At 45.9% G+C, this 13462-nt stretch overlaps 2 protein-coding genes across 5 annotated transcripts in view; both read right to left on the reverse strand.

The window, feature by feature from the left end:
- Positions 1-1536: 1536 nt before the first annotated feature.
- Positions 1537-7881, reverse strand: LOC124464239 (NACHT, LRR and PYD domains-containing protein 12-like). 4 transcript variants are annotated; one of them, XM_047016216.1, is made up of 9 exons: positions 7544-7881; positions 6740-6773; positions 4821-6599; positions 4277-4453; positions 3289-3462; positions 2936-3106; positions 2623-2781; positions 2331-2380; positions 1537-2191 (listed from the first exon to the last, which is right to left on the reverse strand). In XM_047016216.1, exons 1-9 carry the CDS (start codon positions 7779-7781, stop codon positions 1644-1646), a joined length of 3330 nt encoding a protein of 1109 aa, XP_046872172.1. In that variant the 5' UTR covers positions 7782-7881; the 3' UTR covers positions 1537-1643. The 4 variants fall into 4 exon arrangements, with proteins under 4 accessions (XP_046872172.1, XP_046872171.1, XP_046872174.1 ...); XM_047016215.1 differs by having other exon boundaries at positions 6740-6776; XM_047016218.1 differs by having other exon boundaries at positions 1992-2124; positions 2356-2380; positions 6740-6776.
- A 2021-nt stretch (positions 7882-9902) lies between these two features.
- Positions 9903-13462, reverse strand: part of LOC124464245 (CMRF35-like molecule 5) — a 3815-nt gene continuing 255 nt past the window's right edge. The window contains exons 2-6 of the mRNA XM_047016228.1: positions 13010-13336; positions 12699-12797; positions 11778-11819; positions 11164-11265; positions 9903-10394 (exon numbers count right to left, since the gene is read on the reverse strand). Of these exons, the coding sequence (XP_046872184.1) occupies positions 10027-10394; positions 11164-11265; positions 11778-11819; positions 12699-12797; positions 13010-13336 (938 nt within the window). The 3' untranslated portion in view covers positions 9903-10026. The remainder of the gene's footprint in view (positions 10395-11163; positions 11266-11777; positions 11820-12698; positions 12798-13009; positions 13337-13462) is intronic.

Here is a 13462-nt window from a genome sequence, read left to right on the forward strand (position 1 = left end):
ATTGCTAACAATACCTTATCAGGTGGTCCTCCTCAACAAGTTTACACAAAAGGGAGTGCTATGTGTTCTGGAAGGCCACAGTGTCAAAGGCAAGTTCAGCCCTTCAGGGAGAACTGAGACAGATAGAGACCACAGGGCGGTAACTTGGTTTCATGTTTATAGTATATTTACAAAAACTGTACTTGGTGAAAATATAAGATGTGTGACCACAATGAAAATCACATTCCAACAAGCAAAAACACAAGTCAATTTTTGTTGCAGCTGCTTTAAGTTTGGAACTTGCCTTGATTTAGCCAAGGGATGTACACAAATGTAACCTTTGATTGATATTAAATCCAAATAAATTAGGTATTAAAATGCTTGATCAAGTACTTTGTTATGGATGAATCAGCTAAGGCTCATTGTTTAACGTTGACATTTAAATGTTTTTATTGTCCATAGTTTAATATTTGTATTTATTTATATACATTTTAAATATTTGTTTTTATTTATCTTTTGTAATCTTTATTTTTGTGTTGTCACACAGGGTACTGACTCCGCTTAGTCTTAATAGTCTCAAAGATTGTGGAATCTCTGTGTCTGTTTCTTTCACCTTTATCCCAACAGAGTGTCACTCAAACACAGGTGAAACACTGAGTCAGTCTGGGAACCCTGCCATTTCAACACAAAAGAGAATAACAGATCAATGAAAAACAAACAAATGGAAAAACAACACGTAATAGCATAAAGGTGCGACCAATAATACAGTCATAAAAAAACGATGAAAGAACGAACAAACAATCAAATGTCAAACAATGAGATCAAACTAAATAATCCCTTACTCAGTTCCTGAACCACCGTGCACTGCCTTGTGAATTCATGTTGAGACATTTTCATCCTGTAGCTACAGCAACATATTAAAACAAATTGTTCTAATAGTTTTGCATTATAAAAATAAAATACAAAATTGTGTAACGTTTTAATGGTTAGGTGTAAGGATTTCAAGTTTCAAGAAAATGTCTTGGCAATCAGTAAAAAAGTTATTTATATTATTGTTATATTTTCATTGATTCATCGCTATAGATACCTTGAATGTACAACTGTAGATGATTACAGTACATTGCTCTGGTCGAACGTTGTTCTTTAGAAAACATTATCAACTTATGCTTAACTCAATCAAATCTGTTATTATTATTGCTAATATTTAATTGTAATGTGCATAAAAACTATGGGAAATATGTAAAAACAATCTTTTGACATCTCAAAATGACCACCAGGGGAAGCTCTAGGACAGGATTTAGGAGATCAAAGGTCATCAGCTGACAGACTGCAGAGAGAGAGAGAAAGAGAGAGAGAGAGAGACACAGAGAGAGAGAGAGATAGAGAGAGAGAGATAGAAAGAGAGAGAGATAGAGAGAGAGAGATAGAAAGAGAGAGAGATGAGAGATAGAGAGAGAGAGATAGAGAGAGAGATATAGAGAGAGAGAGAGAGAGAGAGAGAGAGAGAGAGAGAGAGAGAGAGAGAGAGAGAGAGAGAGTGAAAGAGAGAGTGAAAGAGAGAGTGAAAGAGAGAGTGAAAGAGAGAGTGAAAGAGAGAGTGAAAGATAGAGTGAAAGAGAGAGTGAGAGAGTGTCCAGGCTGGTAAAGGGTAATATTAATAAGGTTTAAGGCTGCCCTACTTGGCACAGGGACACTGAGTACCCTGGCTGCCCAATCCAAAACGCTGGGTAGAGGGGCTCAGAGAAGGTGGTGTTGAACGTGTACAGGTGGGTCATCGTGTCAGAGGAGACCCTGTAGAAGGACACAACTCCAGCCGGCCAGTCCAGGTAAACTCCTACCCTGCTGGGAACTGGTAAGCAGGCAGCAGGGAGATAAGTCCGTTGATGATTGTGCCACATGTATGGCCCAAAGTTGGAGCACAGGAGACACCACGACTTGTCGTTGTCTCCAAGGCTGCAGGCAGTGGTGCTTCCTTTCCTTTGGATGCTGCCGTATGTGACTCCAACCAATATCCAGTCACCTTTCCACTCCACCTCCCAGTAATGGCGTCCAGTCAGACCCTCTGTACACAGCACCTGCTCCTCCTCATCAAACCTCTCTGGGTGATCAGGATACAGCTGGTCCTCCTCTACTGCCTCCACCCTCCTGTTGTCCTCAGACAGAGAGAGGGTTTTATAAGCTGTGTTTGGGTCAAATGTGAGGTACTGGTCACCTACAGAACAGAGACGACAGGCTGGATCAGAACTGTGTGTGATGGTACCAGGGAGAAATGTGTGTTTAAGTGCGTGTGTGTTTGCGTGTTTCACTAGTTGTGGTGAAAATGGTTACAGTTGATTGAAGACAGCACTTACACAGTTTAATAAGATGTGGTTTTACCCAGATCTCCTCATTGTGGTCCACACTGTAGGGGAAACAGGTACGGACCGTAAGAAACACACACACAAAGATCTCATCTTCTGCTGTTGCAGAAATATGAAAAAAGGATTCAAAATAAAATACAGAGGATCTTAAAACAGTAAGTTCCTCACTGACTATATAGACTTACTCATAATTATAGAATTATACATGGGATAATGCACAAACTGTGCATTACACATAATGTATGCAGTCTACTGTATGAATGTGTCATCGACCAAAACTAACTTGAGTTTTTTCAGTCTCGAGTTTGAATCTTTCAGTTTCTTTGGTCCTATGTCTCCTATGTGATTGAAGCTCAGGTCCAACTCTCTCAGGTAGCGGTTTGAGCTGAGAGCTGTAGCCAGAGAAGCACAGCCTTCCTCTGTGACTCCACAAAACGACAGCCTGCAAAGAGAAGTCATCAGGACGTTACAACACTGCTGCCCTCTGCTGGTGAGTGTTGTTGACATCACTGGGTACATTGTTGACTGACATACATTTACTTCTTCAACATGTTCTATGTGTCCCTCTCTGGTTCCATGTGTGTCTGATCACTGACCTCAGGATCTTCAGTCTACAGTGTGGACTCTTCAGTCCATCAGAGAGCAGCTTCACTCCTGAATCCTGCAGGTCGTTGTGACTCAGGTCCAACTCTTTCAAGTGGGAAATGGAAATAAGGGCTGAAGTCAACTCCCTACAATAGTTTTCTGTCAGGAGACAGCTGTTCAGCCTAAACAAAAGATGTTAAATGTATCAGTGATTAAGTGACAAACGTGTTTTTTCTGTTTTTCAACAGACATAACATGTTTGAGAAGCTCTACTAAAACTGAACCCCTCAAAGCACTAATCTTACATTTCCTTTGGGGTCAATGAAAGACAGTTGATTTGATTATCTGAATCTAAGCTCCTTACCTCAATAAACTCAGTTTAGATGCTTTCAGGCTGGAAGAAATATCCATCAGTACTTCATCGCCACCAGAGGGAAAAATATATCCCAGGTGCAGCTCTCTCAGAGAACAGTCTGGTGACTGGAGGAAGGAGGCCAGTGATGCACAGTCCTTAGGTTTAAGCTCCATGTCAGTCAGTCTGTGGAAACAGAACATTCATGTGCTGCAGTGTGGTGAAGTGGTTAGGACTGTTGACTGGAGGTCTTTTGGCAGCCAGGATTCACATCACATCTACACAGGGGTGAAAGTAAGCCGTTACTGGCAGGTACGCCGTACCGGGAAGAAATTACGACACACGAACAGGCCCGTCGCGACAAGGCAAGCAAAACAAGCAATTGCTTTGAGCGCCGAGCTGGCTTGGGGCCCCAAGACACCGACTGGTTAAGAATAAAATGCAACGACAAACTGTGTGAGCGCCCCTTTGATAGTCAATGCAGTAAAGTGCAATGACACTGTTATCGGAATCCCCTTAGGGGGCCCCTCTCATGATCTGTGCTGCTGGCAAAATACAAAACCTCGTCGGTCGGCAGTCATCATGAAACGGAATTATAAAAAACAGATACAGGTGGGTTAAAGAGTGATACTAGAGTGATAAGAAGTCCTCATGAGAATGCTTGATAAGTAGACTATAATACAGTAAATAAACCAATACATAATAAATAATTAAGCTAAGTGAAATTTTCGGCGCGCGCGCATCTACACCTCTGTCATACCTCTGTGTTTCTTGTGATACATAAAGATGATACTTCTCATGTATTTACAGATCATTTTGTGGTGTTCGAGAAAGCATGCGCAATCCATACAGCCAGTGAGGTACTACATGTAAGGTGTGGTGAGGGGCACGTTGGGAGATACACTGATTCACTCTGCTGAGTGGAATTTGTCTGGATGGAAAAGAGTGACCACAAATGTTTTCGATGAAATACATGAAAAGCCCTGACAAAGGCACTGACCTCAATATTTCCAGTTTACAGTGACAATCTCCCAGGGAAGCGAAGACGTCACTCAGGTCCCCACCACCGGTCAGCTTGTCTTCTATGAGGTGCAGCTCTCTCAGATGAGAGTCTGGTGACTTGAGGGAGGAGGCCAGGGAAATACAGTCCTCTGGGCTGAGGTTCATGTCATTCAGTCTGGAGAAACACACATGGTTAGTGCATTTCTAACCAAAGTCCCTAACCCCTACAAACAATGGGTTAGCTTGTTTCTAACCCTAACCATAGCCCTAACCCCAAGAAACAATGGGTTAGCTTGTTTCTAACCCTAACCATAGCCCTAACCCCAAGAAACAATAGGTTGCACCGGTTGCAGCAGTGATGCTCAAGACTTAAATCCCATCTCTATCTGGCCAGTGTGGCTAATGAGGAGGCAGTAGAGTGTCAGTTGGAAATCAAAACTTGAGGTGATGGATGCTGTAGCTCAATGGTAGAACAACACAAGAGGGCACAGGTTCGAATCCCTTCTGCAAGTTACTTTGGAGAGTAGAACCCAAACACTCACATGGCCTTTCTGCTTTTCCTCACCGCAGGGATCATTCTCTTGCGCCAGGCATACTGCCACAGGTCCAACTCTTCCACCCCGCCCTGACACAGCAGGAGAGCATTAGCCAGTGCCGAGCACCCGTCCAGCGACAAAGTATCATCATCTTGTGCGAAGAGGAACTTGTGAATGTCCTCATGCACTGAGCTGTCTTTCATCTCAATCAAGCAGAGGAAGAGGTTGATGCACATGTTAGATGAGATATTCTCTACGTCTGGCTTCCTGAGGTATTTCCTCATCTCCTCAACAGTCTCTGAGATGTTCTCTGTCTGGGGCAGAAGGCCTTGTAAGAGAGTCTGGTTGGACTCCATTGAGATGCCAAGAAGGAAGCGGAGGAACAGGTCCAGGTGTCCATTCTCACTCTGTAGAGCTTTATCCACGACTCTCTTCAGCAACTCATGCAGGGGCTGCTCTGAAGACACGTTCTCCAGGAAGGATTCCAGTGCACTGATGTTCTTGGGCACACAGCAGTAGAACACATAGAGAGCAGCGAGGAACTCCTGAAAGCTCAGGTGCACAAAGCAGTACACCTTCTTCTTATACCGCCCACACTCTACCTTCAGGATTTCCGTGCACAGTCCACATTTCACTGCAGCGTCATCAACATCAAAGCCACATCCTTTAATGTCTTCCTTATAGAAAATGACATTTTTTCTTTCAAGCTGTTGGAACGCTAGTTGAGCCAGTTTCAGAATAAAGTCTTGACTGAATTCCAAGACCTCCTGTCTGCCCATGTAGTTTTGCCCTTCGAATTTCTCCTGTGCGAGTTCTGTTTGACTGATGAGGAAGTCTACGTACATCTCGGTCAGACTCGTCGGGATGTTTGAAGACTTGTTTTCTTTCAGTCTTTGCGACAGGACCACGGACGTGATCCGACACATGATGGGTATGTAACACATGATGTGGAGACTCCTCGCTGCCTTGACGTGTGAGATGATTGCGTCGGCCAGGACTTCATTGTCACTGAATCGCTTCCTGAAGTACTGATCCTTCTGTTCGTCGTCAAAGCCTTGAACTTCAACATCCAACAGGTGGAGTTGGATGGTTTTACGAAGGCCCTCTACAACTGCTGTGGGTCGAGAGGTTATCCAGAGGAGAGCAGACTGAAGTAGATTCTTCCTTATGATGTTAGTCACCAGAATGTGAACTGGACACTCCTTTGTGACATCAGACACTCTCTCGTTGTTCTTGAAATCCAGAGACGGCCTGCTTTCATCCAGACCGTCAAAGATCAAAAGCACTTTGTGGTTTTGAAACACTTCCGCTACTTCAATTTCATTAAGCTCTGAGTGGAACTCCTTCAGAAGACCCCAGACACTGAGTTGGCCTTGAATCAAATTCAGCTCTCTGAACGGAAGCACGAAGATGAAATCTATATCCTGATTGGCCTCCCTCTCTGCCCAGTCTAGGATGAACTTCTGAACTGAGATGGTTTTTCCAATGCCTGCGATGCCTTTCATCAGCACGATCATGACCTCTTCTTTTCGTCCGGGTCGGGGTTTGAAGATGTCGTTGCACTTGATGGGTTTGTCTGATCTTGTTTTGCTAACGGACGTGTACTCGATCCTCCTGATCTCGTGTTCTGTGTTGATCCCTTTGCTCTCGCCCTCCGTGATGTAAAGCTGTGTGTAGATGCTGCTCAGGGGCGTCGGACCATCCGGGGACGTCACGTACAGGAACGTATCGCTCCTCAGGAATTGAAACTTCTCCTTTAAACTGGCTTTAAGTTTCAGTTTGACACTGTTGGGCAGGATGGGGGGGATAGCATGGAGAACAGGGTCATTTACTGGGATAGATATATTTTGTTTACAAGTTTGTTACAGTTACACCATTCTTTTTCTACGACAGTAGTTCCTGTTGTGGTGCGTCAGACATCTTACCTTTCAATGGAGGCACTGCAGTGTGGGGAAGCATCTTCTGAAAGTAGGAGAGGAGAGACAAGTCTCATGACAATGCCATCCCACACAATTAATAATTTTAAAATATGATTGAAGGGGTGGTGAGGGGAGGAGGGGTGGTGAGGGGAGGAAGGGTGGTGAGGGGAGGAGGGGTGGTGAGGGGAGGAGGGGTGGTGAGGGGAGGAGGGGTGGAGAGGGGAGGAAGGGTGGTGAGGGGAGGAGGGGTGGTGAGGGGAGGAGGGGAGGTGAGGGGAGGAGGGGTGGAGAGGGGAGGAGGGGTGGAGAGGGGAGGAAGGGTGGTGAGGGGAGGAGGGATGGTGAGGGGAGGAGGGATGGTGAGGGGAGGAGGGGTGGAGAGGGGAGGAAGGGTGGTGAGGGGAGGAGTGGTGGTGAGGGGAGGAGGGGTGGTGAGGGGAGGAGGGGTGGAGAGGGGAGGAAGGGTGGTGAGGGGAGGAGGGGTGGTGAGGGGAGGAGGGGTGGTGAGTGGAGGAGGGGAGGTGAGGGGAGGAGGGGTGGAGAGGGGAGGAGGGGTGGTGAGGGGAGGAGGGATGGTGAGGGGAGGAGGGGTGGTGAGGGGAGGAGGGGTGGAGAGGGGAGGAAGGGTGGTGAGGGGAGGAGAGGTGGTGAGGGGAGGAGGGGTGGAGAGGGGAGGAAGGGTGGTGAGGGGAGGAGGGGTGGTGAGGGGAGGAGGGGAGGAGGGGAGAAGGGGGTGGTGAGGGGAGGAGGGGTGGTGAGGAGAGGAGGGGTGGTGAGGGGAGGAGGGGTGGTGAGGGGCTGAAGTTATACCCGTCCTCTGAGCCTGTGCAGGAGCTGTCGTGGTGATGTTAACTGGGCCCTGGATGATTGTGTGGCTGAATACAGGAGCCAAGATGTTGCTCCCAGACTGAGCGTGGTTGGAGGTCAGAAGAGGAACTGCTGCACTTTGGTTCTCTTCATTTTTCGTTGTTTGGTTCTCCCCTCTCCCCCTCCTCTCTTCAGATTCCCCTTCCTCACGTCCTCCACATTTGGAACAAGTGTTTCCCATGGCCTGGTTTCCTCAATGCATATACTACTCCCTCCGTCTCCCTCAGTCCCTCCCTCTCTCTCAGTCCCTCCCTGTCCCTCAGTCCCTCCCTCTCCCTCAGTCCCTCCCTCTCCCTCAGTCCCTCCCTCTCCCCCAGTCCCTCCCTCTCTCCTTCTCTCTCTCCCTTTCAGTTTCCTCCTTACTAAACTGATTAAATTCCAGGAATACCTTGCCAGATTTGGAGTACAGATACGCTTTGTGTGATTATAGCACAGTCCCAAAATATGTGTGTGTGTGTGACTGTGTGAATGTGTGTGTGTGTGTCTGTGAGTGAGTATGTGTGTGTGTGTGTGTGTGTTTGTGCGAGTCCGTGAGTGAGTGAGTGTGTTTGACAGTGTGAGTCTGTGAGTGAATGTGTGTGAGTGTGTGTCAATGCGTGAGTGTGTGTAAATGTGTGAGTGTGTGTGTGTGTGTTTTGAGGGGTGCTGGAGGAGAGGCTGTGTTGTGTCTAACCCTAACCCTGAATGCATCAACAAAGCCCCAGCGTTGCTCTCAGTCTCACCTAGCTGACCGTGAAACAGGAAACAGGAAACAGGAAACAGTTACTGTAAAGCAACATGGTAATGCATGTGCTAGCTAACCCCCTCCCCGAGACCTACAGAGTGTGGTGTCCTGTAAGAGGGGTTAGTCACTTTCGATATAAGCGTCTGCTAAATGAATAAATGTAAATGTATGATAATGGGTATACTTTTCTAATTGTGATAATCATGATGTTATCGTGGTAAAAATGATTGTGTGGTTTTGGAAAAGCACAACCTTTGCAGCAGTATCTACTGCTACAAAACTCCTTTGAACTAAACAGACATCTGTTCAACCGCATTCTACTGTTCTAATGTTCGACAGTGTTCTACTGTGTTCAACTGTGTTCTACTTGTCTACACTTGCTCGACTGCATGTGCAGTACTCTGCTGAATTCCAGGAACGCCCAAATGATCTTCTTAGAATTTGAGTAGATATATTCTGTTGTATGAAGAACACAGCCAGCGGAACACATGCAGTAGAACACATGCAGTACAAAACAGCCAGTGGAACAAATTCAGTCAAACTTATTCACAATTCTTAAAAAAAAAACACAGTGTCGTTCTCAGTAATACTCTTACCTCTCTGACTTTGGAAACTGACACAAGGTCGTCGTTGAACCGTCGAGTCTAATGTGAGTGGAGAGGACTCTGTGGATGTGTTCACCCGCCTTATGTGGGTGTGTGTGTGTGGGGGTGTGTGTGAGTGAGTGTGTGTGTAAGTTGATAAGAGGAATGGAAGTCTGCCAAAAGTTGAGAGAAAAAAACATTCTACCACTCGGGGAGAAGTCTCTCCCTCTCAGTGTGTGAGTGTGTGTGTTTGTGTTACAGACAGGCAGACAGACAGACAGACAGACAGACAGACAGACAGGCAGACAGGCAGACAGACAGACAGACAGACAGACAGACAGACAGACAGACAGACAGACAGACAGACAGACAGACAGTCAGGCAGGCAGGCAGGCAGGCAGGCAGGCAGGCAGGCAGGCAGGCAGGCAGGCCTGAGAATATATCGAGCTTCCTCATGTTGTATCCCTGTATCTCAAATCAACTTTTATTATCTTCCTCTCAGAGCGAACAGGTGTGTGAAAACAATAGCACATTATTGTTAATTGTTAATATTTAACTCATAAACAACTGAGGACACGAGTCCTTAGAAATCATAAAGTATGAGTGAACAAGTGAATGTGTGAATGAATGAATGATCAGCTGAATAAAATGACCTGACCGATGGTTGAATTCATTGAGTGAGTGAATGAGTGAGTAAGTGAGTTAGTGAGTTAGAATCAGAATCAGAATCAGAATCAGAAGGGATTTTATTCGCCATGAGTGTTTGCACAAACAAGGAATTTACTTTGGCAGAGAGGTGCATACATTAAACATATAGGAATATTGAAACTTAAATATGTGGACTAAGTATACAAAGGAGCAAAGTCTAGCTAATACTAAGGGGGGTCTAGCTAATACTAAGGGGAATAAAAAATAAAATAAAAGTAGCCATAATTTACAATTTAACCTAAAAATACCAAAAAGTACAGATAGTGCAAACGATACAATAGTGCAAATTGCAATGTGCAGGGTGACATTGTGCAGATGGTGATTTAAAGTCAGTGAGTGAGAGTGAGTGAAATAATTAATGAAAGAATGTAGCCCTGTTAAACAAGGTTACGTAATAACGAATTCAGAGTTCACGCTCTAACAATGGACACAGTAGCGTAGTCCACACTGTCTGTCTCTTTGATTTGCTGGTCAGGATGAGTAACAGAGCTTGTGATTGTACGGTCCGTTACGCTGTTGAATGAGACGGTGGAGTAGGTCAAACTGTCTGCCTCTCTGATTGGTCCTGTGTTGGAGTAGATGTTAGTGATGTCGTCTGGACCTCCTTGTTCTCGCTGACAATTGTCTGCTCTGCCATGCAGGGTGGGGCTGACAAAGCCTGTCTCTGGGATCTGATTGGTTGATGGCTCATAGATGGGATTGGACGTGGAGGCAGTATCTGAAAGATGATTGACTGCCAAGGTGTGGGTGGAGTTTAACCTGAGTGCTGTGGAAGCATCTGATAGATGCACAATATATATTTAACACAATTTCTGCTAATATACTCCTGTATACTCCTGTATACTCCTGTATATTACATAGTTATTGTGTTCCGCTACAACTTGTAGCTGTGTGTTCAGTATGGTGAGTTGTGTCAGGTGTGTGTTCAGTATAGTAAGGTGTGTCAGGTGTGTGTTCAGTATAGTAAGGTGTGTCAGGTGTGTGTTCAGTATAGTAAGGTGTGTCAGGTGTGTGTTCAGTATAGTAAGGTGTGTCAGGTGTGTGTTCAGTATAGTAAGGTGTGTCAGGTGTGTGTTCAGTATAGTAAGGTGTGTCAGGTGTGTGTTCAGTATGGTGAGGTGTGTCAGGTGTGTGTTCAGTATAGTAAGGTGTGTCAGGTGTGTGTTCAGTATAGTAAGGTGTGTCAGGTGTGTGTTCAGTATAGTAAGGTGTGTCAGGTGTGTGTTCAGTATAGTAAGGTGTGTCAGGTGTGTGTTCAGTATAGTAAGGTGTGTCAGGTGTGTGTTCAGTATGGCGAGGTGTGTCAGGTTTGTGTTCAGTATAGTAAGGTGTGTCAGGTGTGTGTTCAGTATAGTAAGGTGTGTCAGGTGTGTGTTCAGTATGGCGAGGTGTGTCAGGTGTGTGTTCAGTATAGTAAGGTGTGTCAGGTGTGTGTTCAGTATAGTAAGGTGTGTCAGGTGTGTGTTCAGTATAGTAAGGTATGTCAGGTGTGTGTTCAGTATAGTAAGGTATGTCAGGTGTGTGTTCAGTATGGCGAGGTGTGTTACCTGTACAGGTGTGTGCTCTCTTCCTCTCTCTCAGAATCAGAGCCAGAAACAGCGTCAGCAGCAAGACTGCACTCAGAGCTACTGCACTGTACACCAGCCTTCCTGCACACACACACACACACACACAAAGCTCTTCCATTTTTTTTTTTTTCACAGTTTTACTTCAGTTAACATAATAGCAAGTCATACAGCATTACAGTTTGCTCTCAGAAATGGAGAAAAAAATTATTCAAACGGAGGAAATGACAGAGAGAGGAAGAGAGCCAGGCAGGAAGTGACTGTGTGTGTTGGAGTGAAACTTGTTTTATATACAAGTTACTGTGACTCCCTTCTGTAATTACATATTTCCACCACTTGGTGGTACAGTGAGACATGATTCTGCTGCTGTCAGTGTGGTGTCTGACAGTTGTAGTCCTTATCAGAGCCGGAATTCTGGTAGTTGTAGTCCAATAAATAACAAATTATTATTGTTCTGTTTTACACCTTTTCTTGGTAGTTGTAGTGCATGATACAACCTGGTGTTTAGCAGTTATAGTACAGTATACTGTTGTGTGTGTAAATGTGTGCATGTGCATGTGTGTTTAGGTTTGTGTGTATATGTGTGTGTGTGTTACCTTGTTGGTCTGGCATTGCTGTTGTGACAGGGACAGTGTCTCCTACATACACAGGAAACAGACGGTCAATCAGTGTGTGAAGACTGCCTGTCACACATCCTCACTGACACCCTCACTGACACATCGTCACTGACACCCTCACTGACACACACTCACTGACACCCTCACTGACACACACTCACTGACACCCTCACTGACACACACTCACTGACACACACTCACTGACACATCCTCACTGACACCCTCACTGACACACACTCACTGACACCCTCACTGACACACACTCACTGACACACACTCACTGACACATCCTCACTGACACACACTCACTGACACACACTCACTGACACACACTCACTGACACATCCTCACTGACACACACTCACTGACACACACTCACTGACACATCCTCACTGACACACACTCACTGACACACACTCACTGACACACACTCACTGACACATCCTCACTGACACACACTCACTGACACATCCTCACTGACACACACTCACTGACACACACTCACTGACACACACTCACTGACACATCCTCACTGACACATCCTCACTGACACACACTCACTGACACACACTCACTGACAGACACTCACATTTAGAAGGGGAGTGGAGTTACAGTAAAAGAAGAGTTGAATTGAAGAAGGAGATCAGTATGAAGGGAGAGAGGGAGAAGGAGAGAGAGAAAGAGTGATGGAGGGAGAGAGGGAGAGAGGGAGAAGGAGGGAGAGAGAGAGGAGGCGGGACAGAAAGAAAGATGGAGGGAGAGAGGGAGAGAGGCAGAAGGAGGGAGAGAGGGAGAATGAGAGACAGAAAGAGAGATGGAGGGAGAGATGGAGAGAGGGAGAAGGAGGGAGAGAGGGAGAAGAAGAGACAGAAAGAGAGATGGAGGGAGATGGAGTCATACCGGTGGCAGAGTTGGAGAACCGCGTTGCCATGGTGAATGTTGTTGCTGTGTGGAGGCGAGACGTGGAGGCGGGGCCTGGAGGTTTGGGAGGAGGAGAAACTGGAGGGGAATGATGAGCAGCAAACACAGATGAGAGACAGAGACAGACACTAAGAATAGTCTGATATGATATTACATCATATTAGCACCCAGGTGTTTTGACATGAGTGTTGTTTTCAAGATCTGTTCATCCTCTGTAAGGCAGTACAAAAATGTTCATTTGCGCCTTTTACTTTTGCGCATAACATATTGGTTATGAAGGAAACGCTCACATCTGCCCACCGTGAGCAGGACTTCAGTTACAAGGTTAGGTCCCCATGTGGCCACTTCACACCAGTATTTCCCAGAATCCTCCTCGGTCAGGTTGGTGATGGTCACCGTGAAGACCCTCGTCTCTGTGTTGTCATGAAGACCGTACCTCCCTGAGTCTGTTTGATGACTCTTGCTGTGAACAACCTCCGTCCTCCATCTATACCTCCCCTTTGACAACATCTTTGGATATGTTTCATAGCCTTGGTCGTAGGGACAGGAAATGACAGCTTGACCTCTCTCCTCTCCTTTAATCACGTTGACCTCTGAACCCTGAGTGCAGACCAGGACTGCAGGAGACCAGAAACACACACAGAGTCACACACACACACACACACATACAGAGACACACACACACGCACACAGAGAGTCACATGCACACAGAGACACACACAAACAGAGAGAGAGAGTCACAC

This window comes from Hypomesus transpacificus, unplaced genomic scaffold (genome assembly GCF_021917145.1).
Source record: "Hypomesus transpacificus isolate Combined female unplaced genomic scaffold, fHypTra1 scaffold_329, whole genome shotgun sequence".
Lineage (NCBI taxonomy): Eukaryota > Metazoa > Chordata > Actinopteri > Osmeriformes > Osmeridae > Hypomesus > Hypomesus transpacificus.

Bases quoted from the DNA above. Each gene is read 5' to 3' on its own strand.
- LOC124464239 (XM_047016215.1), bottom strand. From the start codon at position 7,781: ATGGGAAACACTTGTTCCAAATGTGGAGGACGTGAGGAAGGGGAATCT. The intron at 6,600-6,739 runs GTAAGATGTCTG...CCTGCCCAACAG, and splicing joins TGCAGTGCCTCCATTGAAAG to TGTCAAACTGAAACTTAAAG. The intron at 2,192-2,330 runs GTAAGTGCTGTC...TCTGTTCTGTAG, and splicing joins ACCACATCTTATTAAACTGT to GTGACCAGTACCTCACATTT.